The sequence below is a fragment of the Chiloscyllium plagiosum genome, chromosome 28 (assembly GCF_004010195.1).
Source record: "Chiloscyllium plagiosum isolate BGI_BamShark_2017 chromosome 28, ASM401019v2, whole genome shotgun sequence".
NCBI lineage: Eukaryota > Metazoa > Chordata > Chondrichthyes > Orectolobiformes > Hemiscylliidae > Chiloscyllium > Chiloscyllium plagiosum.
This window is the reverse complement of record NC_057737.1, coordinates 19,876,327-19,903,144: the sequence shown is the minus strand read 5'-3', so window position 1 is coordinate 19,903,144 and position 26,818 is coordinate 19,876,327. Positions and strand designations below refer to the sequence as shown.

Here is a 26,818-nt window from a genome sequence, read left to right as displayed (position 1 = left end):
GGACTATAACCTGGTGTTGTGTGATTTTTAACTTTGCACAGCTCTTTCGCTGTCTCAGACAAACACATCCTGTACTGTGTCCTCATTGTTCAATTTCTGTGAGCCAGGAGGAGGAGCACAGCGTCATTATCTGATTTTCCAAAATGTGGATGGGATTGCAGCGGTTAAGCATCTTTTATGTTTGTATAGCAATGGCCAAGGACATTTGGGACTCTAGTGGGGCAGGAGATGTGTTGACGATATCTGGTAACACATTCTTGAGGTTGGCCTGCTGAGGTCACCGACTACGATGAACAAGGCCTCAGGGTATTCTGTCTCCTTACTGCTTGTAGCATTGTATACTTTGTCAAGTGCACAATTCACTACTGCTTGGATGTAAACCCCTGTCAGGATTGTGGAGATGATCCTCGTGGATTCACACTGCAGTAAAATGCCACTGTACAGTCACTACTTTCCTCATGGATAAATCCTGGTCAGTCAGGAGCTTCACCACCGGCACATAATCAGAAATTGTTAGCTACGGTTGCTTGCCTGTCTGCAGAAGTGATCAAAACTCCTCTGGAAACTTCTAAGTGCAATAATAGTATTTGTTTCCTCTCTCTCAGCACTGTTCAAACATTTGGTCTCAGAATCCGAAGCGCATATGTAAGCATTGTTCGACTCCATTCCTCTTGTAATCAAACATCTCACTTTTCTGAGCAATGTGATCTTCTGTAACTTTTATCCATTCCTCACATTGTCTTTGCATTCCCATGACTTTCAGCTTGCTCAGCAAATTTAATTAATGACAGTGATGAAGCAGTTCATATGTCAGAAATAACATTATTAACCATAAGATCATAAGACACAGGAGAAGCAATTAGGCCATTCAGCCTGATCCACCATTCAATCATGGCTAAGTTTCTCAACCCCATTCTCCCACTTCCACCCCATAACTCTTAATCCCATTGATAATCAAGAACCTATCTATCTCCACCTTAAATGTACTCATTGGCCTGGCTTCCACAACCTTCTGTGGCATTGAATTCCATACATTCACCAATTTCTCCTTACCTCTGTTCTAAAAGGTCTTCCCTTTACTCTAAGGCTGTGCCTTGGGTCCTCATCTCTTCTATCAATGGAAACATCTTCCCAACATCTACTCTGTCCAGGCCATTCAGTATTCTGTATGTTTCAGTCAGATCCCCTCTCATCCTTCTAAACTCCATTGAATATAGCCCCAGAGTCCTCAAACGTTCCTCACACGTTAAGCTTTTCATATTTTGCCTGAACGTCTGGAATGAAGAATTCAGTGCACAAATTTAAATCCTTTCTCTCATTCTTAAATACCTCTTTTTACTATTTTATCTTCAAATCTATATCTGCATTAGACCTGATATTTTACAGTCATTAAAATTTAAGCTCCTCATTTAACCATTCCTTTGATCTCACGGAACCAATCATATAATTTAAAGGTGGGGACCACATGAAAATAAACTGGTTTTGAATTGGCTGAAACATTGCAAGTATGCTTCAGCCAGTAGGAGGGCTCTAATAACTTGGTGGTAGTGTTCATAGCTCTGGACCAGCAACACAGATTCAAATTCCACCCGCTTGACAGGGGTGTCAGTAACATCTCTAAACAGGTGGATTCGGAAAATATCTACAGCCAGTTAGGTCTTTATGGGCAATCAGCCTGAAGAGGTCAATCTTTCGATTGTTTTATGATGCACCTCCCCCCAAAGGTGCAATCTCCCTTAAGTTTTCAAAGTTATTTTGTGGCTACAACACTTCACATGTTAGTCTTGGCAGTTAATGCTGATCTTTCTTTCAACGTTCTGGTACATTACACGAATGTGGTCATTTTCTCATCTCACATACATAATTTTCCATTACTGCCTCTGGACTACAGTGGGGAGTGGGAACCCTGTCCAACTTTTTCCTTCCTGAAACCAGGGGGTGGTATAATAAACTGCACTGTCATCATTACGACTGCCAGTGGTGTGATCAGTGAAAGTAGTTCAGTCTCCTTCTTCTGTATGCCTCAAACTAGGCAGAGTTGCAGTGTCTTCAGGGATTGTGGAGTTTTAAAACATTTTAAAACACTAAACAGAACCTCTGTACGAGTTGGAGAAAACCCCAGCAGACGGACTGAGCCATGAGGGAACATAATATGTAAACAAGGTGAATAAGACATAGAAGGTTACAGCGCAGTACAGGCCCTCTGGCCCCCAATGTTGTGCCGACCTGTGAAAATAATCTGATGCTCATCTAACCTACACCATTCCACTATTATCCACACGTATGTCCAATGCCCATTTAAATGCCCTTAACATCGGCAAGTCTACTATTGTTGCAGGCAGGCTGTTCCATGCTCCTACTACTCCCTGAGTGAAGAAACTATCCCTGATATCTGTCCTCAATCTATCACCCCTCAATAAAAAGCTATGTACCCTCGTGCTAGTCTTCACCATCTGAGGAAAAAGGCTCTCATTGGCCAGCCTATCTAACCCTCTGATTAACTTATACGTCTCGATTAAGTCACCTCTCAACCTTCTTCTCTCCAACGAAAACAGCCTCAATTCCCTCAGCCTTTCCTCATAAGACCTCCTTTCCATAGTAGGCAACATCCTAGTAAATCTCCTCTGAACCCTTTCCAAAGCTTCCACATCCTTCTTATAATGCGGTCACCAGAACTGCACGCAATACTCCAGGTGTGGCCTTACCAGTGTCTTGTGCAGCTGAAGCATGACCTTGTGGCTCCAAAACTTTATATCCCCCTACCAATAAACGGCAACACACCATATGCCTTCTTAACAACCCTATCAACCTGGGTGGCAACTTTCAGGGATTTATGCACCTGGACACCGAGATCTCTCTGTTCATTTACGCTGCCAGGAATTTTACCATTAGCCCAATACTCTGCATTCCTGTTACTTCTGTGAAGTGAACAACTTCACACTTTTCCACATTAAACTCCATTTGCCACTTCTCAGCCCAGCTCTGCATCTTATCTATGTACCTCTGTAACCCACAACATCCTTCAGCACTATACACAACTTTCCCTTCCTTAGTGTCATCCACAAATTTACTAACCCATCCTTCTATGCCCACATCCAAAACAATGGCCCCAAAACAGATCCTTGCAGCACACCACTAGTAACTGAGCTCCAGGATGAACATTTCCCGTCAACCAACACCCTCTGTCTTCTTTCAGTTAGCCAATTTCTGATTCAAACCGCTAAATCACCTTCAATCCCGAAACTCTGTATTCTGTCCAATAGCTTACCCCATGTGGAACCTTACCAAATGCCGTACTGAAGTCCAAATACACCACATCAACCGCTTTACCTTCATCTACCTGTTTTGTCACCTTCTCGAAGAACTCAATAAGGTTAGTGAGGCACGACCCACCCCTCACAAAACCGTGTTGACTATCCCTAATCAAATTATTCCTTTCCAGATTATTACAAATCCTATCTCTTATAACCTTTTCCAACACCTTACCCACAACCGAAGTAAAGCTCACTGGCCTATAATTACCAGAGTTGTCCCGAATCCCCTTCTTAAACAAGGGAACAAGATTTGCTATCCTCCAGTCTCCTGGCACTACTCCTGTCACCAGTGATGACATAAAGATCAAAGCCAAAGGATCTGCAATCTCCTCCCTGCTTTCCAGAAAATCCAAGGATAAATCCCATCCGGCTCAGGGGTCTTATATGTTTTCAGATCTTCCAAAATTGCTAAAATCTCCTCTTTGTCAACCTCAATCCCATCTAATCTTGTAGCCTGTATCTCCGTATTCTCACTAACATTGCCCTTTTCCAATGTGAATAATGATGAAAAGTATTCATTAAGCGCTTCCCCTATATCCTGAGATTCCACACAAAACTTTGCACTACTATGTTTAATTGGCCCTAATCTTACTCTCGTCATTCTTTTATCCCTGATATCCCTATAGAAAACCTTAGGGTTTTCCTTGATCCTATCCACCAACAACTTCTCATGTCCCCTACTGGCTCTTCTTAGCCCTCTCTTTAGATCTTTTCTGGCTAACACTCAAGCCCCCTAACTGAGCTTTCACACCTCATCCTCGCATAAGCCCCCTTCTTCCTCTTGATGAGAGCTTCAATTTCTTCAGTAAACCATGGCTCCTTCTCTTGACAACTACCTCCCTGCCTGATAAGTATATACTTATCAAGGACCCACATTGGCTGTTCCTTGAATGAGGTCCATATTTCAAGTGTGTCCATCCCCTGCAGTTTCCTTCTCCATCATATGCATCCTAAATCTTGCCTAATCGCATCATAATTGCCCTGCCCCCGTTACACCTCTTTCCTTGCGCTATATACCTATCCCTATCCATTGCTATTGTAAATGTGGCCGAATTATGGTCACTATCGCCAAAATGCTCACCTTCCTCCAAATTTAACAGCTGGATGGGTTTATTCCCCAGTACCAAATCTAATATGGCATCACCCCTTGTTTGGCCTGTCTACCTATTGTGTCAGAAAATCCTCCTGTACACATTGAATAAAAACTGACCCATCTAAACTACTTGAACTATAGTATTCTCAGTCAGTATTGGGGAAGTTAAAGACCCCATAACTACCCTGTTACTCTTGCTCCTATCGAGAATCATCTTTACGATCCTTTCCTCTACATCCCTGAAACAATTCGGAGGCCGATAGAGAACTCCCAACAGGGTGACCTCTCCTTTCCTGTTTCTAACCTCAGCCCAAACTATCTCAGTGGATGAGTCCTCAAATGTTCTCTCAGCTGCTGTAATATTACCCTTGATTAATAATGCCCCCCCCCTCTTTTACAATCTTCTCTGGTCTTGCTGAAACATCTAAATCCCAGAATCTGCAACAACCATTCCTGTTCCTCTCAGGGTACTAGGCACCAACCCATGCTGTAAGTTCACCCACCTTATTCTGCATTGGAGTATTCAAGTACGCAGATTTCAAACAAGCATCCTGGTCGCTGGTGCCCTCTCATGACCTTGTAAACCTATCCCTGACTTCACTATCCTCAACCTCCTGTACATGGAACTATAATTCAGGTTCCCATTCCCCTGCTGCATTAGTTTAAACCCCCCCAAAGTGAATTAGCAAGTCTGCCCCACAGGATATTGGTACCCCTCTGGTTCAGGTGAAGACCATCCAATTTGTAGAGGTCCCACTTTCCCCAGAAAGAGCTCCAATTATCCAAGAATCCAAAACTCTCCCTCCTGCACCATCCCTGCAGCCACTTGTTCAGCTCTGCTCTCTCCCAGTTTGTCGCTTCACCAGCAGATGGCACGGGCAACAAACTAAAGATAACAACTCTGTTTGTTCTAGCTCTAAGCTTCCACCCTAGCTCCCTGAATTTCTGCCTTAGATCCCCACCTTTCTTCCTGCCTACGTCGTTGGTGCCTATGTGGACCACGACTTGGGGGCTGCTCTCCCTCTCCCTTCTCCTCAAGGATCCTGAAAACACAATCAGAGACATCAAGAACCCTGGCACCTGTGAGGCAACACACTAATCGTGAGTCTCTCTCGTTCCCACAAAACCTCCTATGTGTCCCCCTAACTCTGGAATCCCCAATGACTAAAGCTCTGCTTCTCTTCCCCCTTCCCCTCTGAGTAACAGGGCCTGCCTCTGTGCCAGAGACCTGTGCCCCATTGCTTATCCTTGGTAGGTCATTTCCCCCCCCCCCAACAGTATCCAAAATGGTATACTTGTTGTTTACAGGAACCACCACAGGAGATCCCTGTACTGCCTGCCAGTTCCCTTTCCTACCCCTAACTGTAACCCATCTACCTTCTTCATATGGCTGTGGAGTAACTACCTCCCTGTAACTCCTCTCATTAACCACCTCCGCCTCCCCAATGATCCGAAGTTCATCCAGCTCCAGCTCCAGTACCTAACACAATTCTCGAGGAGCTGAAGTTGGGTACACTTCCCACAAATGAAGTCAGCAGGAACACTAGAGGGGACCCTTACCTCTCACATACTGCAGGAGGAACATTCAACCCCCTAGCCTCCATTCCCACTATTCTAAATTCCCAAACAGACCGCTGAAAAAGTGAAACACGAAAGAAAACACTTACCACTTTACCAACCGACGCTCAGAACTTCTTTTGTTAGAGGAGGAGGAGGATGGGTGGGAGACACTATCCGAGTAGTGTTTCAGGTAAAGCAACCGCCCAAATATGTGACCTCATGTTCTCTCCAACAGCTTCCTGCTCGTGCTCCCCCACTTCCTGCTGCTGGAACAACAGCAGACTCTGATGCTAAAGGCGAGTTTTTAAACTTTAGGGTATTCAGAGGAGGGTAGGATATTCTGATGAGGAGTAAGGTATTTGGACCTTTAAGCTGCTCTACCATTCAGTAGAGTGGTAACTGAACTGATTTTAACCTCAAATCCACACTCCCGCATACGCCAATAAGTTTTCACCTCCTTGCCTACCAGGAATCTATCCAACTCTGCCTTAAAAAAATTCAAAGGTACCTCGTCTCTCCCTGACTTTTCAGGTTGAGAGCTCCAAAGATTCACAACCTTTTCTGAGTGAGAGAGAAGAAAAAAATCACACCTCTGCTTGAAATGAGTAAGTCTTATTTTTAGTCTCTGCAGAATTAAAACATTCTAGGTTTAAAAGATTGGAACATGAAATTGAGTGGAGGGAAAGCTGACCTGCTTTACCTCTTAATAACTTCACCTTGTAGCACATTTCTTGTGTCATTTCTGTAAACGTGTGCAATCACAAACCTCTTCTTCCCACTTTCCCATGCTGCTGGCAATCAGTAAATTGATCGGACATCTTTCAATGACCCAGCATCGCTATTAATAGTTGCATAATAGAAATCCAGCCCATTAATTTCAACTGTCAGATAAAACTATAGGTTCTGTTTCTGGTAACCTTGCCACAGGATGGAAGCTCAATCGCAGTCAACTCTAAGTCAATACAGACCTGACAAGTGTTTAATAAAGATCTGTTTTCAGAGCAGTGGAATTGTTCCAGGAATGACCAAAACAAAGGCTTGAAAATTGGGCCGAGGCCTGTCTTGCTTTTCCTGCCTGCATTGGGTAGAACTTAATTTTACTGCCAGCCTTCAAAAAAGATATTAAAATGATTGGGAATTATATTGAAGGAAGTTGCACAACTTCATGGATTTCACAATGTGAAAAGTGCTGTGTGCTAATTCTGTTCACATCAAAAATGCAATAAAAACAAGCCTTGTTATCTCAGATTGCTCAATGACTGGAATTTACATTGTGTAATTTTCCTTTGGATTTGTTTTCTGATTACAACATCTTTTTATTGAACAGACATTTTGTTCCTAATCAAAAGTGGAAATCTATTGAAGTATACTTTGCTATATATGTTTTCTGAGGGAACAGGAGGAGATCTCCACCATAGGCACACAGTCTATACTTCCTCTGATTCATCCATCCATTTGTACAAAGGTAGACATATTGACTGGGACATGTCTCAGGTCAAAGTCTTCAAAGGTTCCACTTCGCTGCTATGACAGAGATAGCTGTTTGGGCAACAGCCAGAACATGCATGCTTTCACTCTAACCTTAGAGTGTTATGTCTCAGGCTAATTTCAATTTACAAGGACTTCAGCAAGATTGGGAAACTGACAATGGACCATTGCCTCAATCAAGTCACTGATGTATTGCTCACCAGTAAAAACACCTTCATGACCTTCCTGTAATGAGGGTGAGTACTTTATACACAGGACACTGAGAAAAGGTGAGACTCGCAGCATCTTACATTATCCTGGACTTCAGAATAGGATAGCCATTTAGCCCATCAAACAAGTGGCTCTGTCCAATTTAGACCCAGCTTTTCTCTATGACCGCTGGCTTTTTACTGAATTCCCAGGTTAACAGTGATTTCATCGCTGTCTGTATTATTTGTTCAATTTTCTGACTCATCAATTTGACAAGTGCGATAGTGCGTAAAATTTGTGCAGAGTCTTCTGTTAACTCGAAAATTCAAGAAGATCTGATCATTTTGATCCAATGAATGAACATCACAGGAAGATTTGGTGGAAAGGTTGCTAAAAGAAAGCTGCCGAAGAAATAAATCAATAATACGAGAAGCAGCTGAATTTTGGCATCTTAACTGCATCATGATACTGCTCCTTGGACCTACGCCAGAGGTCAGCTCTCCTCCTCCCTCTTATATCACATTTTTGAAATATACCTCTTTGCCAAAACTTCCAGTCAGATGGCCTATTACTGTACATCCTGAATACCTCAGTGTCAAAATCTGTTTGCTTGATCCTGTTCAACACAGTGGAGCATTTCACTACATTAAAGGCACTACACAAGTGCAACTTCTTGTTGTTGTAACAGGAAGGGGAAGTGGAAAGGGCTGTAAAATTCTGAAGTCCACAGCATATCACAGGTTAACAAGTTTAGTCTGTATTCAAAGTGCTCACAAATCTCAATAGTTAACAGCTTCCATTAGCATTCAGCTTGTGTAGGCTCCATCTAGATCTGATGAAGCTGAATTTGCAATTCCCAAGCCACTTGTTTCAGTCACAGTCATGTCATGGTTCACAATAAAAGGTTCATTTGACTGAGGTGATGCGAAAATCCTGCCAATACTTTCAGCAAAACAGAAACAAGGAAGTAAAAAAAGAAATCTAATAGAAAATTACGTAGATTATAAGTATGGGACGCTCAGTGCACACTGTATTTTGCTCTATTTTGCACTTACACCTGGAGGTCCAGCATGATTCGTTTGTCTTCCTCCACGTGTATTCCCCAAATGCAGTCCTGACCCTTGTCATATGCTTCAGGCCAATTGGGAGACAGCACAACTCCGGCAGAGTCTGTAATCTCCCCACTGCAGACAGCTGTGAGTTGAAACAAAACACTGTCAAGTATCTTTAAGCAACTATAAAATAAATTCCTGACATTAGACACTCTCTTAACAAGGTAAAACCATGAAGCCACTCCTTAACTATTTGGTACCATTACCAAAATGACTTGCAACTCCTCACTGTCAATTATTTGAAATGATCTTCAGAATGGAAATTTAGAAACTCTTAACCATAATTTTTAAAATCTATTTGCCTATATTCTTATTCCTCTTTTAATTGGTTTCTCTTGTCTGTAATCAGATACGGAAGTGACAGTCCAAATGCTTTGCTAACCACTTAGCTCGAAATGTTGCAACAACCATTTGTGAACAAAAGGCATTATGTTTTACACTGACTACCTATGCTAAATATGACAGTTACCAGAATGGTAAGTTAGATCGCTTCAGTCAAAGCCAATCCAGGTCTTCATAGAGAATAGTTGGAAGTCAATGCACAACTGCAGCATGAGATTCTGATGTGGGATTTTGTTGGTGGAATGCACTAACAAAACAGAAACTGTTCAGGGTGGACAAGGTAGTCTCAACCATCTGTAGGTAATCAGTTAAAGAACAACACAACTCTTGGAGCACCTTCCCTAGTCCATTTCTTTAGGGAAACATTTAGGGGTAGAGGGGGATTTATTGGATAGCAAGGACATGGCATAGCTGCATCTTTTGAATGCTAATTCTTAGGTCCAGTCTTCATTTTCCTGGTTTTTTGTGTCTCAGGAACATTAACGTGGGGACAGCCCAGGTCAGGTCAGGCAGATAATCGCAGGGAATTCACTGGATGGAGAGAGAAGGGCTGTTACACTTGATAAGAGGCTTCAAAACAGTATGGACACAATAAACTGTTTTGTAAGCTTTGGGGTTCATGCACAGTGTGTTTTTAAATTCTTCTCTCACACACACAATCTACTAGCGATAAAGTGACCTAGGGAACTCAAAAGAGTTGTTTTTTATTCAAGTATTATTTTTAGCATGAAGTAGAAGTCTGATCACTAATCACTTATTCCGACCTAATTCTTTTTGACATGAGAATTTCAATAAAACATTGAATTAATAAAAGGACCATTCAGCAACAAAGTTTACAATATATTTGACTGTAAACCTAGGTCCAAGGAACAGCCTACAGAATAAATAGCTGTTACAATTAAACAGAGGAGGGGAAGAAGACATCTAGCAAAAGGACTCTTGTTATTTTGTCTGATTTATGTTCATCGTTGCTTTACCATAATATACAACTCTTCAAATTCTGATCTCCCTCCTTTATTTAATTGTACAAGAGGGGCCTGCACATTGACTTTTAGGTTTCCCCTGTTACAAGAAGAACTTAACCTTTATTTGTATCTTTTCTCTGCACAGCCAATGTCAAAAATTATGGGAAACCATATGTTAAAAGACAATTGGTGATAAAAGTCACACACTCTTTCCTTTTTGATACCTCCCATCCCAAGTGAATAACATCTCTTCTGTCAATAATTTTCCAGGAAAAGTCAATGGTGAGTGTAAAATGTGAATTTATTCTCCAGGTCTTCCCATGACAAATCCACAAGCTCAACTTTAGCCTTGTGGATGCTTTCTACCCAGCCATGCAAAACACGCTCTGCTCCTAAGCAACCTTCTACTTAAACCACCTTCTAATTTCTCACTTCCGAATTAATACATATACCTAAAACCTTATATGTTCCAGCATCCACCTGTGCTGATCAGTCAACCATTCATACAGTGTCTGTGCCGTCACCATTTTACAGCCAGTCTCCATACCTGTAAGCAAAACACAGCAGTGATTTAAACTTCCTGTGCTGTTGTTTGGTTACCTAGGGATCATTCTGCTTATTTTAATGTCACCACTTCTCTGCAGGCTTCTATTTGATACTTGGGATAGAACTCTTGCAGGAGACAAAGGTGATGACAAACAAACGACATCCCATTAACTTTGAATGCAGCTTTCTGTCCTCAATGATTATAACAAACATTCTTGACATTGTGGGCATTATTGATCTCAATTTTATACAACTACAATTTCCCACAACTTGGCTACAACTGTATTACAGGAGGTTTCAGTACATGATTTCCAACTCCTATTCCCATATTCCAACTGCAGGTTGATTGACAAGTTAATCAACAATGATGGCTACAATTCCCTGAGCTGCAAGAAACTACTCCATCTAACCATCATGAGATTTTACAGTTGGTGCGCGTATGTTGCAGATCAGCATTTCATCCTGGATCTATGTTGGGGATGTGTTACCACTCTAATTGTGAAACAAAACTGGATGTCTGGAGCTATAGTGAATGAGTAAACTGTGATGAGAATCTCTGAATAGGGTGAGAGTGGAAAAGAGTGCACTAAATGGTGAACAAAGAAAATAACATACTTGTGAGCTGGGGTGTGGTGGGTATATTTTCTGTTGTCATAAAAAAAATGTAGTGATTGTAACAAGGACAACAAGGTGCTCCTCACAGAATATGAGTTCACTGATTGGGGCTGTTAACCTGGTCCATTCAGTGAGCCTTGGCTGATAGATAAAAACAGGAGTGTCAGAGGTTCTGTTCACTCTGAGGAAGCTGGGTCAGTGTCAGGTATTGTGCACGTGTTACTAAAGGTGACTTGGTGACTGGATCCCAGCCTCTGTGATGTCTCTGCAACTTTTAGACAGAAAGAATTGTTATCAGTGGAGAAATAGGAAGAGTAGTGTTAACAGTTTATCACTTGAAAATTATTGAAGAAATCGTTTTGGCTTGTGAAAATACTGGCATTCACTTTGCTGCAATCACCTTCCCAACAGAGCTCTTAAAAATCAGCAGGAGGAGAGGAAGCAGAATCTAGAAATGAGAACACTTGAAAGTTCCAAACTGAATTTGTCATCAGGATTGTTTCAAATTCTACATCATACTTTGTGTATTTACGCAAAGAACACTTGCTTAGGTCACACATCCGAATCTATCCGGGAGAAAGTGAGGACTGCAGATGCTGGAGATCAGAGTCAAACAGTGTGGTGCTGGAAAAGCACAGCCGGTCAGGTAGCATGGGAGGAGCAGGAGAGTCGACGCTTCGAATATAAACTCTTCATTCTCATACTTGAAATGTTGACTTGCCTGCTCCTCGATGCTGCCTGACTGGCTGTGCTTTTCCAGCACCACACGTCTCGATCTGAATCTATTCTTCTGCTTTAAGAATGTCTTCCTTGCATTTTTCTATTTTCTTTGTGAGTTTATTTTATATTTTTCATTTTCCCCTTGGTTGTAGTGTCTAATGCACAACTTATGAATATTAATGTATTCTCACTTGGAGTCGTACAGATGTACAGCACAGAAACAGACCCTTCGGTCCAACTTGTCCTTGTTGACCTGATATCCAAAATAAATCTAGTCTCATTTGCCAGTCTATTCATACATCCATCCAGATGCCTTTTAAGTGTTGTAATTGTATCAGTTAGGGAATATGATACCAAAGTTTGAAAACTGACTTTGTCAAACTAATGTGTGTTTTAGAGTCACACAGCATGGAAACACACTCTTCAGTCTAACCAGTCTATGCCAAACATAATCCCAAACTAAACTAGCCCCACTTGCCTGCTCCTGGCCCATATTCCTCCAAACCTTTCCAATTCATGTATCTATCTAAATGTCTTTTAAATATTGTAATTATACCCTCATCCACTACTTTCTCAGGAAATTCATTTCACCTGGGAACAAATGTAAAACATTTGTCTCTTATGTCTTTTTAAAATCTGTCTCCTCTCACCTTAAAAATGTATCCCCTAGACTTGAGATTAAACATTGTGGGGAAAAGACAACTATCATTAACAGTATCTATACTTCTGATTATTTTATGAACTTCTATCAGATTGCCTCCCAACCTCCTACACTCCAGTAAAAACAGTTCCAGTCTATCTATCCTTGCTTTATAACTCAAATCTTCCATACCCAGCAACATCCTGGTAAATCTCTTCTGAACCCTCGCCAGCTTGATCTCTCCTTTTCTATAACTCCTCATTGGTTTTAGAATATACATTTGTGTTAGCTTTCCTCCCTAACCTCTGTATATCAGTTTAAAGTCTGAATGCCCTATTTATCCTTTCAGAAAGAAGCCTGGCCAGGAAGAAACCATTCCAATGGTAAAGCTTCTTCCTGTTCGTTACGGGTGCCAGGGTCTCCTGAAGTGGAACTCCTTTCTTACACCAATCCTTCAACTACACAGTCATAACGATAAGGTTCTTATCCCTTTGACAACTTGAACATGGATGATAATCCAGAGATTAAAACCCTTGAGTTTCTGCTTTTAATTTAACTCCAAGTTCAAACAGGACAGACAGGATCTCTTGTCTACACTGTTGCTCCCAATGAGGACCATACAGACCAAACACTTATCTTCTCTCCAATATCCTTTCAAGCCAGTTCGAGATAGGAGCAAGAAAATAGGGGCAAGACTACACCATTTAACCCTTCAAGCCTGCTCCACTTCCAAATCATGGCTGATCATTGATCTCAAGACCATTTTCTCAGGCCACCCCCTTATCCCTTTGATGTCAATGGTATCCAGAGATCAATCAATCACTATCTTGACCATACTCAATGCCTGAGCTTCCAGAGTCCTCTGGAGTATAGAATTCTAAAGATTCATCACTCTCTGAGTGACAACATTGCTCTTCCTCTTTCCAAATGACTTGTTCCTCATTCTGAGATTATTTTTCTTGGTTCTAACCATTGTTCTTGCCCCTAGCCAGGGAAAACATCCTTTCTGCATTTATGCCGTCAACCACTTTAAGAACTTTGTTAATTTCAGTGAGATCATCTCTCATTCTGCTGAAATCTAGAGACTACAGGCCCAGTCTTCCCAATTGCCCCTCTCAGGACAATCCTCCCAAGCCAAGAATTAGTCTGATGAACCTCCAATGCATTGCCTCTGTGGAAACTTTATCCTTCTTCACGTAAGGAGACTAAAACTGCACATAATACTCCAGTCTCACTAAGACTTACAGAATTGAAGCAATCAATCATTGCTCCTGCATGCAGACCTTCTTGCAATAATTTCCAGCATATCATTTGCCTTCCTAATTGCTTATTGCACCTGCATGCTCGACTTAAGTACTTATAAAAAAGGAAACCCAGCTCTCTTTGAACATCTACGCTTTCCAATTTTTTTTTACAATTTAAGGAATACTCTGCACCTTTGTTTTCCTATCAAAGTGGATAATCTCACAATCTCACAGCTATCCACATTGTATTCCATCTGCCATGTTCAAATCCCACGCGCCAAGTCCCAGCGCAACATCGAGGGCTGAAGGGCCTGCACTGCGTTGTAATGTTCTAAATCCCCTTGAAGCCTCCTTGCACCATCCTCATAAAATATACTTCCATCTCATTTTATGCCATCCACAAATTTGGAAGTATCACATTTGTTGATCATTGAAATATGTAGGGTTTAGATCAGAGTGGTGCTGGAAAAGCACAGCAGGTCTGGCAAGTCTCTCTCCAGCCTGGAGGCTTCCAGCCTCTATTCCTGATGAAGGGCTTTTGCCCGAAACATCGATTTTCCTGCTCCTTGGATGCTGCCTGACCTGCTGTGCTTTTCCAGCACCACTCTGATCTAAACTCTGGTTGCCAACATCTGCAGTCCTCACTTTTGCCTATGAATATTTAGGGCTCAAGCACTGATCCTTGCAGTACCCTCCTACTTACAGCCTGACAACTTTAAACTGACCCATTCATTCCTATTCTATGTTACTCCTAATCGAATGCGCTCCAGTTTTGATTACTAGCCTCCTGTGTGGGACCTTGCTCAGAGCCTTCTGAAAATCAGTACTCTGGTTCCCCTTAGCTACTCTGTTAGTAACGTACTCAGAAAATGTTAAAAATGATTTCCCCTTTGTAAATCCGTGTTGGCTCCACATAATTGGATTGTTACTTTCTATGTTCTGAGTTATCACATCCTTCATAATCCATGCTAGTATTACCCTACTACTGCCATCAGACAATCAAGACTGTAGTTTCCGAGTTTCTCCTTCCCAGCTTTCTCCTGCACATACCACTTCAACATCTATAGAATTTTGAAAGATGACCACCAATGTATCCACCATCTCTATAGCACCATATTCTGGGCTGCAGATTACCTATCCTGGGGATTTCTCAATGTTCAGTCCCATTAATTAATCTAATACTACATTTCATATGAATGCTAATTTATTTCAGTTCCTCATTCTCACTAGTCCCTTGGATATCTATTATTTCTGAAAGATTTCTTATTCCTACCTCCATAAAGACAGGCACAAAGTAATTATTTATATTTTCCACCATTTCCCTGTGACCATCATAAATTCTCCTGTAATGGACCCAAATTTGTCTTTGTTAATTTATTTCTGTTACATCCTATAGAAGCTTGTACAATCCAATTTTAAATGTTTCTTGCTAGCTTACATTCACATTTTATTTTCCCTTTTTTTTCAGTTTCATGGTTCTCATGAGTTAACTTCTAAATGCTCCCAATCCTCAGGCTTGCTACTTTTTTGGTAAATTTGTCAGCTTGCTTCTTTGATCGAAAACAATTTATCTTTTCATTTTCTAACCAGGGTTAAAACACTTTTCCTTTCATTTGTGTTCTGAAGCAACGTATGCTTGTTTTAAACAGTGTACTAATTCTTTAAGTACTAGCCATAGTCTGTCTTTTATTGCATCTTTTAATTTCTCAATCCACCACCGGCCAACTTGATCCTCAGGCCTATATCGTTTTCTTCCTTCAGATTTAAGACCCTAGTTTTGAATGACATAGCTTCCAAACTTAATTAAAAATTCCAGCATTCTATGATTGCACTTCCCTAAAAGTTCTTTTAGAATGAAATTATTAATTAGTTTCCTCTGATTGCATAATATAACACCTAAAATAGCTTATACCCCAGTCTCTGTCCTTCACTATGGTGCCAGATATGCAACAAAACATATGGGACTCTCACTCAGTTTTAAAGAATATGATCTGGCCATCTCCCCATCCCAACTAATTATTCAACCCCCTACAAGTACAACATGACGCTTTCCGTCTTTCCTTTGAATACCCCGTCATGTTCCATGATGCTATTGGCAGTACTCTGGATCTCCTTAAACAGTTTTTATCCTTATTCTCCTGGGCAGCAAGTGTATTACATTTGTTGAACAGAATCAGTTGCTGCAGATCCCTGATCTCTGTCTCAACTGGGTTCCCATTACCTACTGCTAAACATCATTTTTACTGGGAGGTGATGGTGGCATTCGGTGATGTGGGGGAGAGTAGGGGTAAGAAGGAGAGAAGATAAATATATCTGTTAAATGGAGGGGCAGAACGAAAGAACATTGTCTTTGTGTCGCTATGGGAACACTTTATCAGTTGCAGCTACAAATTACTTTCATTTTTTTCTGTGAAATGAGAACAAAATGTTTATTTCCCTCTTCCTTCAAATTTTTCTATATAATCTTTCAAATCCCTTTTGCACTTTGTCTAGCTGCATACTACCAGACAATTGGATTATTCTCTTCTTCGGCAGCCCCTGGGGATCGAGGATGATTTATTTCCCCTTTGGTTCAAGAGGTTCTGATATGGTCAATAAATTCTATGAACAACCAACAGACTTTGCCACCTGGAGGGTCGGGTTTCGAGTTGTTGTGACCTCACTCTGACACGGTGACTTTGCCTGTGTGATCCTGATAACATTTCGCAATCAGCTCTTTCCAAATGAGCCTTCTCTATTCTGGTTGGTCACAAACCAGCCCATGAGTCAGTCAGGATATTTGACCTATTCATGATGTCTTGAGGTCATCCCTAAAGCATTTCTCATGTCCTCCTATGACCTTCCTGCCATGATGGAGTTTTGAGTAGAGCAGTGCTTTCTAGGTTAACAAGTATGACCTTGTAACTCTGATCTTGCTCCCAGCTTCACTGTTAACTAGATGGAAGTGTTAGACACTCCCCCTTCACATTTTATTCTATCATTGCTCATCTCCTGAAGGTTTAATCAGTCTATATTTTTGTCATTCCGAGGCAAGGACCATTGGAGTTCCAATACACTGTGGCACTACAATAGCACTGAGTATTAGCCCCTTTTACTTAGCTTTGAAAATTGTAGAGAAACCCACTAGCTTTGAATTTAGACCATTCAAAAATTTAAATTAGCAACTGAGTGCCTCTGTTAGAAGAAAGTTGATGTATTGTTCATCATTTGAATGTTTATCTTTGTGTAATATCAATGCTAGCTGACCATACCTCACAATTTAATGGATTGAGTGCCTCTATCTTAGCTTCCCACCTATGCATTGCTTTGCAGTAAATATATCACTACGTGAGGCTGTTTAAAAAATGCTCGAGCATATCTGCTAACAAGAGTTAATAATACACACCCAGACTCTAAAGTTCTATAATATTCAGTGAATATTAGAAATACACAGTCAGGCTATTCTTTCTTTGTCTGCTTAACAGATTAAAAGCTCTCCAATTGAATTATTATTAATTTTTTGCAGTTTGACGGGTGATTTACTGATGTCACAAAACAATGAAAGGAACATTCTCTTCCCAGTATAACATATACACTTCCCCAAAAGTTTGGAGTTTGAGTCCTCTTCCAGGACTTGACCATCACAGATGGTGTACCCTGTATTTATAGCATGACTAATGAGTTAATTGTTAACCTGTTAATCATCCTGATACGCCATGGATGACCAATAAGACTTTGCTGGTCAGACAGAAACATTTCACCAGCCAGAGGAACAGCTAGATTACTTGAAGTGCTAGAAGAGTTGGCTAATGAGTTGGGCTCATATTTACTATTATAAGTAAAACTTAACAATATGACTCCTGGATCCTTCTGGAGTAATTACATCTGGCGTGAGTTTGGGTGTTATTTCCTGCAACATAAGAAACTGGGAGTGGACATTGTGCTATTGAAGAAACCAACAGACATTTATCATAGCCAGCCATTCTGTATAAACATTATATTCCTCAGGCATACAAATATCTGGGCTAATATTAAGCCATTTGGCTATAACAAAGGAGTACATTTCTAGTAATTTGAGTTAAGATAGAGAATGAAATTTCTATACCCTTAGGTCACATCCTATGATGTAGTGATACTCTCAATCTCATGTCTCTTACTGATGAATATGAAGGGTTCACACACAGGAAATCCTACCAACTGCCAAAGGTAGCAATGAATATTGTGCAAGGACCGTCAAAACATTGATTTTATTTATAATCTTCTTTTATAGCACTGGCTGTTGTTGTGCTATGTCTTACGACCAGTATGTCAGCGTGCCTTTCAGTCATTCAATATTATTTTATTAGGTTTTCACCAACAAGACTACTTTTCTTAACAGAAAAATTGAATAGGTATTGAACACAATGAATTCACATGGAGAACGCTGAACATTGGTAAAACTACTCACCCAACACAGTACTAATGCCTTGTTAACCTTCTGTCAGGCCCTTTAACACCTGCCAAGCGACCCCCTCGTTTAGGTATTTAGTTTCAATGGGGGCTGGGAAAGTTGCAACAAGAGTGGACAATTAAAATGAATTTTAAGTTCCAGGCATTGCACACCAATTGCTTGTCTTTAACTAATATGGTGGGCAGAAGATTTTATAATGCTTGTACAGATCCTGATCACCACTTCTGAGTAGATGATAGAGTTAAATCATGTGGTGTCAACGATCTGCTAGAAACCATAGGTTCTTTAAATAGATAAAGTCTTAGCTTGCTCTTTGCTTTGCTTTCTGCTGGTTGATGGAAAACGTGTTCCCACATTTATGTTCCCTTACCTCTGCAGGCTGGCTCAGTCTCATTCCACTGGGGGTCCCGGATGTCCACACATTCTATAATCATGGACCCTTGTTCCAGGGTGTACCCCGGATCACATGAAAACTCAGCCACAGTTCCCACTTGATATGATGCATCACCCGTTGTGAAATTTCCATACTTAATGAATGGCTCATAGCAATGACCCTGTTCAAAGGCTGAAACAGAAACAAAAGATATATTCAGAACAAAAAAACAAACTATGCATATAATTCCTCATATTTTCAAACACCAGTTGGTCTTCCATGGCATTGCTCATGAGATGTTTTATAGCATTAGGAGTTTAGAAAAATATATCGGAAATTGTGACACGAGTTAGCATCTATAGGAAGTGCACACTCTACAAAATTGTTAATAAGTTATTGTACCTAATTTACAACAGTAAATTCAATTCAAAATTACTCAACTACAGAGTCTACAAAATGTCATTTATATGAATAAGAAGGGTTTAGAAGGATATGGGCCAAGTGCTGGCAAATGGGACTAGATTAGGTTAGGATATCTGGTCGGCATGGAAGAGTTTGACCGAAGAGTTTGTTTCTGTGCTGTACATCTCTATGACTGTGTAGTCAATCTCCCACAGTATTGCACATGGAAAATAAAAACTAATGCAAAGCTGAGTTAGAGATGGGGGATAAGGTTACAATGAAGATCCCACTTTCTCAAGCTTTCTGCTTTCCTGTACCTTGGTGGCCCACAGGTTAAGCCATCATCAACCATCCCTCTCTAATGGGAGAGCAGCCTTATGGTCCTCTGGGACTGTGGCAACTTTACCTTTACCTAATTGTTCCAATACAATTCAGTTGTCATATACACTGACATTTTTGGTTTGCATTTGAATCAATCGTACAATATAATTTCTAAGGAAATTTGGGAAGTACACAAGTAGTATTTAAGGTTTACTTGTGAACAGAGTAAATTGGCAACTCTGAACTTTCCTTCAACACTGTTAGCTTCAGCTCTCGAAGAAAACGTGATGGAAGGGTGAAAGACCTTGTGGCATGAAGCTACTAACTCCCTGAATTAAACAAACTGTGGCAGACACGGAGGATCTGGTGACACAAAATGAAGGTGTTTCAGCACCTCCAGTGGGTGGGAAGTTTTGATCAGAATGCAATACGTTTTCACTCACAAGTTTAACAACAATTTGCATTTATGTAGCCCCTTGAAGAGAGTAAATTACTAGGTCAGTGACATTCCCACATTTAGATTTACCGAGGCACTCCCATTCTGTCAAATTTAATCTGCTGGTCGCAGCATTCTGCATTTGTCCATTTATGGTCAGGCACAGAGTTCTATTCTCAGTGTAACAATTCAACTTAAAGGCTGATTGCTTATAAGCTGCTTCTCAGTTAAAAGTTGCCTCACTATCTAGCTGCATTCAAAACAGATTGTGTGTGGTTTTTGGAAGACATGCTGAGTGATTTGGATTTGTGCTTATTCATAAAGTTGACCCTTAATCTATTATTTCAGCTCTTTCAGCTTGCTGAAATAACTGCATTGCAAAGAAAGTTGCATCGTAGGAAACAAATCACCAATATGCACAAGTGCACTGTAGTTTAGTTTGAATGTTCTCTACACAACATGGCAGCATGGCAATCTTGGATGATTCCAGTGCTTTGGAAGGTTGTGTTATTCTTTTGTTTAACATTAAAAAGGTTGCCTGATAGGTCATGATGAACATGATGTCATTACACTTCTAAATGCCCCGACTCTCAACTAAATAGATCTGGCTCATATGTATGAGTTTGAGTCCTTTATATAAAATGAACTCCAATAAACCAGATATAATAAATTCAAAAGCTTACTTTGGCACATACTTCCTGTCTATAAAAATAGGCATAGCCATAACACCCAGCTAATCTCGCATCCTCCAATGCCCTAGGCTGGCTTCCTTCCTTGATATGACATAGCTAGAATGCTAAGACATGCTACCATTTAGAACCCTCTTCTCATACAGTATAAATTCTTGTTTCTTTTGGGATTTGGCATTTTTGCTATTCTATCCTGATGAGTACAAGACAAAAACATTTGACAGCACGTATCTTTTTTTCAGCAATCATCATATTTTATACTACAATTCATTACTTGTGCATCTCTTTATGACACTGAAACAGTTATTAATTCCTTTTTCTTTAAAAGTGCTGACATAGAATTTGTTAACCATTTCTCATTCCTTGGAAAAGAAGAACCAAAGGCTTTAATCACAACCTCCTGAGCAATTCCATGAGATAACGAAAAAAGTTATATTTATGTGGCAATTCTTTACATAGGAAGTAATACATAGACAATGACTTTTTTTTTCTTTTAAAGAATGACTAATATTATTGTTGTGGAGGAAAAACAGAGCCAATTTTTGCTCAGCAGGATCGCACTAGCTGCAATGAGGTGAACAAATCTGTTTCAGTGCTATTGGCTAAGGGATTCATATTGGTTATGATACCATTTAAAACTCGTTCTTTGAACAATATTGCACTCTGGCAGGAATGGAATAGGTTAGATACAAATGTTCCGAAATGGGACTTGAATCAACAACCTTTGATTCAGGAACATGAGAAATAGAGTCAAACTAACACACACGGAAGAAGATTTTCCTTACCAAATTGTGAATAGTCATGCAGGTATGTATATAAAACAAATTCCCATCCTGTAATATATATTATTTACAAAAACATTTACAATTGTCATAGTGTACAATACAAAGCTTGCAGAATGAGAGCACATGAATTAAATAAAAGATAACACATGGATTTGTTTACTTTCTACAATTTTATTTCCTGTTGTAATTGACTCCAAATTACCTTAATTAACAATGCACATATTATATTGTGTGGATAATTTACTGAAGTAAAACATGTCTATTAATCTAAGGTATTCACAATGCAAGCTAATTGTTTTAGTGAATGACGCAGCTCCCTTGTACTCAGCAATGCACCACAATCTTTTGTATGGGGTATTGTTTAGAGCTCTGTCTGAGTGGTGGATGCATGTTTCTTCAGTTTGATGGAAATGGGTTAGTGTTTTTGCAACACTTTTGGGGAGCTTCACATCTTCCAATTGTGTTTGATCCATTGTTTAAAAAACCCATTGCTACAAGTTCACAGGAGAAATGACTAATATCGCCAGGCAAAACTCTCTAGTATCATCAGTGTGCTAATTTATATGCAGTGTGAATTGAACTGTTGAATTACATTGTTTATAATTATTAATAAACTATTACTTATAGACTTGCCTCAATGCTTGCAATTTTACAGTTGATGAAGGTATATATTAGATGGGTTGCTAAATGTAAAGAATAAAACAGCGCATATAGATCAGATTTAATGAAAAGGCAAGATAGATGGGTTTGTGTGTGTGTGTGTGTGTGTAGCAGGGGAAGAATGGAAATGACCCCAGATATTCTTTATCAATAAATGTAGCCAGAGCACTTCGAAACTAAATTCACATTACTCACATTCACTCGGGTGCAGAAACATATAATTTTCTCTTCATAAGAACAGAAAGGTTTGGAACTTGAAGAGACTATTTGGCCTCTCAAGCCTCCCCTGCCAATCAACAAGATCATGACTGACCTGCCCTAAGCCTCATCTCTTCTTTCAGGTCAGTTCATCATAGCTCTCAGCAACTCAATATTTCAAAAATACATCTACCTCCACTTTAAATACTTCCAGTGATCTAGCCACCACAACTCTCTGTGGTAAAGAGCTCCCGACATACCATAACCACTGGATGAAGAAATACCCTTGCCTCTCAGCTTTAAATGAGTGTTCTCTTATTCTGTGACTAAGTCACATCATTTGAGATTTTCCCACCAGTGGGAAGACCTTCTCAACATCTACCCTTTCAAGCCACCTCAATAGTTACCACACTGCTGCCTCAGCAGGGTTCGATTCTACCCTTGGGCAACTGTCTGTGTGGAGTATGCACATTCTCCCCGTGTCTGTGCGGGTTTCCGCTAGGTGCTCCAGTTTCCTCCCACTGTTCAATGAATTGCAGGTCATGTGAATTAGCCATGGGAAATGCAGGGTTACATGGTTCTGGGTGGGTTGCTTTTCAGAGTGTCGGTATGGTCTTGATGGACCGAATGGCCTGCTTCCACGCTGTCAGGATTCTATGATTCTATGCATGTTATGAAGCTGCTCTCCACACACACTTGCCTGCTCTTTTTGGAACTGTTGTCCTCATTCTTACGTGCTTCAGAACTAGAGATGTGCTGCTCCATTTCCTTTTATTTGATTAATTTACATGTCTGTGAATCAGTCTTTGTGCATCTCAAAGAAAATCCTTTGAACATTTAGTTCTGGAGGTGCTAGTATAAATTTTGAGCTCTTTAATTAAGATTCTTTGGAAGAAGAGATACTGACAGCCCCTCCATGCTGCCATCTGTGAACCTATTGTGGTCTGCACTATGAACTTTGTACAAATCACTCTCTTGTGAAAGAGAATGGCATGATAAGATTCCACCAGTACGCCAACCTACAAAAATTCAAAGATAAAACCAGAAGCCATCATCAGTCAGAAAATATTTTCACTAATATTCCTGCTTGGAGCTTAAATTTGAGCCAAGTAATTTTAATTTCAAACCTCAGCTAATAGCTCTTTTTCTTTTTGAGATTCCCTGGGAAATAGTTACAACCTTAATGATTAATAATTCTGCCCACACATGAAACCCATTCCAGGCCTGGTAAATTAATACATTTGTACCTCATTTGGTAACAGTTTTCTTATACTTTTGCAATGGCTATTTTGGATTATTTTCAGCATGTATTATAGCAGAAAAATAATGAATTTGAGAAAATCTACTTTCAAAGATGTTGGCTTCATCGCTGTAATCTAAAGCAGTTCAAGTACACACAACAAAAACAGAAATTGCTGGAAAAGCTCAGCAGGTCTGGCAGCATCTGTGGAGAGAAATCAGAGTTAACGTTTTGGGTCCAGTGACCTGTGAACTCACAACTCAGTACTCAATTCAAATAAATTCCTGACAATTAGTGATCCAGAATTCCCCATTGTTAGTTCAAGTTACTTTGAGTGTATTACATTTGGAAATTAAATTATTGGAATGAAACAAGCTTACTTGACATCTTTTATTTAATGCATGTGCTATAATTCTATATCCTCCACAATGCAAGCCAATGTCTTCAAAGCAATGTATTTTCCTGGTGAGAATTCCCCAAAATACTTTCTAGAATAGTGCCAGTGAATTTGGAAATTACAAATCTAAAACCATTTTCAAGAAAGGAGCCTGGCTGGAAGCAGGTCAATTAGCCTTATATCTGTCACCGAGAAATTGTTAGAATCCATTATTATAGAGATTATACAAGAACAGTGGTTAGCACCGCTGCCTCACAGCGCCAGAGACCCGGGTTCAATTCCCGCCTCAGGCGACTGACTGTGTGGAGTTTGCACATTCTCCCCGTGTCTGCGTGGGTTTCCTCCGGGTGCTCCGGTTTCCTCCCACAGGCCAAAGATGTGCAGCTCAGGTGAATTGGCCATGCTAAGTTGCCCGTAGTGTTAGATAAGGGGTAAATGTAGGGGTATGGGTGGGTTGTGCTTCGGTGGGGCGGTGTGGACTTGTTGGGCCGAAGGGCCTGTTTTCACACTGTAATCTAATCTAATCTAATCTAAACAGTTAGCAAGATAAAATGGTGGCATGTTGAGATAACATGATTTTCTGAAAGAGAAATCATGTTTAACTAAACATTTAGTGTACTTTGAGGAAATATCAAACAAAGTGGATAAAGGGGAACCTGTTGTTGTGGCCTTATTGGATTTCCATAAGGCATTTGTTATGGTACCACATTAAAGGTTACTTCAGAAGATGGGACAGCAAGGTGGCTCAGTGGTTAGCACTGCTGCTTCTAGGATTACTGTATAGATCAGTGCTTGTGTGATTGCGGAACACGAAGTGCACAGAGATCTTGGTGTCCTGGTACATGAATCATCACACAACTCAAAGTTTGAGAGAAGATTTGTAGCTCAGGTGCTCGTTGTTGTGGTTCTGTTCGCCGAGCTGGAAATTTCTGGTGCAGACGTTTCGTCCCCTGTCTAGGTGACATTCTCAGTGCTTGGGAGCCTCCTGTGAAGCGCTTCTGTGATCTTTCCTCCGGCATTTGTAGTGGTTTGAATCTGCCGCTTCCGGTTGTCAGTTCCAGCTGTCCGTTGCAGTGGTCGGTATATAGGATCCAGATCGATGTGCTTATTAGAAGATTTGTAGCTCGGGTGCTCGTTGTTGTGGTTCTGTTCACCGAGCTGGGAATTTGTGTTGCAGACGTTTCGTCCCCAATATACCGATCATTGCAACGGACAGTTGGAACTGACAATCGGAAGCAGCAGATTCAAACCACTACAAATGCCGGAGGAAAGATCACAGAAGCGCTTCACAGGAGGCTCCCAAGCACTGAGGATGTCACCTAGACAGGGGACGAAACGTCTGCAACACAAATTCCCGGCTCAGTGAACAGAATCATCACACAACTAGCATGCAGCATCGCAAATAATTAGGATGGCAGATGTAATGTTGGTATTTATTGCAAGGGAAATAGAACATAAAGGTAGAAAGGTTTTACTGCATCTGTACAGAGCTTTTGAGACTGGATCTAAAGTACAGTCTTGGTGTTCTTATTCGAAAAAGGTAGAAAAGCAGTTCAGAGAAATTTCACTTGACTTATTCACGAAATGAAGGGCTCTCCTTATGAAGAAAGGTTGAACATGTTGGGCTTAAACCTTTTGGAGTTTAGAATAATGCAATGTGATCTTATTGGAATATATTACATTTTGAAGGAACTTGATAGGGAGATATCTGGAGGATGTATCCTCTCTCAGGGGAGACCAGAACAATGGGGTACAGTTTAAGAATAAGAGGTCACCTTTTTAAGACAGAGGAGAGGAGAAGTTTTTCCCCTCTCAGAGGATCATCAGTCTGTGAACTTCTCTTCCCCAGATAGAATTAGAAGCTGGGTCACTGGTTTTATTCAAGGTTGGGTTCGATAGATGTTTTGATAGACAGGAAATCAAGGTTTATGGTAGGAAACAGACAGGAAAGTGGAGTTTAGATGAGATCTATAATCAGCCATGATTCACCAATTAAATCACAGGAATCTACGGTGTTTGTCATGAGTTTCTGAATGTGCCATTAACTGACGAGCAAGTTAAGAGAAGAATGCAAATATTATGGCATCAAGGGTGGGTGACACAGTGGCCCAGTGGTTAGTACTGCTGCCTCAAAGCACCCGGATCTGGGTTCAAACCTAGCCTCGGCAACTGTATGTGTGGAGTTTGCACATTCTCCCTGTGTCTGTGTGGGTTTCCTCTGGGTGCTCTGGTTTCCTTCTACAGTCCAAAGATGTGCAGATTTGGTGAGTTGACCATGCTAAATTGCCCACTATATTCAGAGATGTGTAGGTGCATTAGTCAGGGGTAAATGTGGGGGAGTGGTTTTGGGTGGAATACTCTTCAGAGGGTTGGTGTGGACTTGTTGGGCAGAAGGGCCTGTTGCTACACTGTAGGGATTCAATTAAAAAAAAAGTGACGTGCTTATTCATTAAAGAGAAGGCTGGATCTCCTGTGCGGTACTCACAGAGTGCTGCATTGGCAGACGTTGGTCTTTCGGGTGAGAAAATGGAAAGATTTGCATCAGTCATCTCGAAGCGCTTTACAGTTAATGAGCTACTTTTTGAAGTGTAGCCACAAACATGAAATGATTATCTCTATGTCACAAACCTCTAGGTTTGATTAGTCCCGCTCCAGGATTAGAGCACAATAACAAAGTTGAACGTGCCAGTGTGGAACTGAGCAACTACCATCTTGCAGATGAGACATCAAGTCAAGGGCTGACCTCCCTGCCTGCCTGGGGTGGGGAGGTCATTCAAGAGCTCAAGGAGTTAGGCTGGAAGCTAAAAGCTAGGACAGAGTCGTCATCTCTGGGTTGTTGCCGGTGCCACGTGACAGTGAGACAAAGAATAGGGAGAGAGTGCAGTTGAACACGTGGCTGCAAGGCTGGCGTAGGAGGGAGGGCTTCAGATATTTGGACAATTGGACTGCATTCTGGGGAAAGTGGGACCTGTACAAACAGGACGGGTGGCACCTGAACCAGAAGGGCACCAATATCCTGGAGGGTAGGTTTGCTAGCACTCTTCGGGGGGATTTAAACTA

At 40.8% G+C, this 26,818-nt stretch overlaps 1 protein-coding gene across 3 annotated transcripts in view; it reads right to left on the bottom strand.

Moving 5' to 3' along the window:
• sez6b (seizure related 6 homolog b) overlaps nt 1-26,818 on the bottom strand; it is an 830,703-nt gene that overhangs the window by 117,455 nt on the left and 686,430 nt on the right. For all 3 annotated transcript variants that reach the window (XM_043718461.1, XM_043718459.1, XM_043718460.1), the window contains exons 8-9: nt 18,628-18,822; nt 8,700-8,838 (exon numbers count right to left, since the gene is read on the bottom strand). In XM_043718461.1, coding sequence (XP_043574396.1) covers nt 8,700-8,838; nt 18,628-18,822 — 334 coding nt within the window. The remainder of the gene's footprint in view (nt 1-8,699; nt 8,839-18,627; nt 18,823-26,818) is intronic.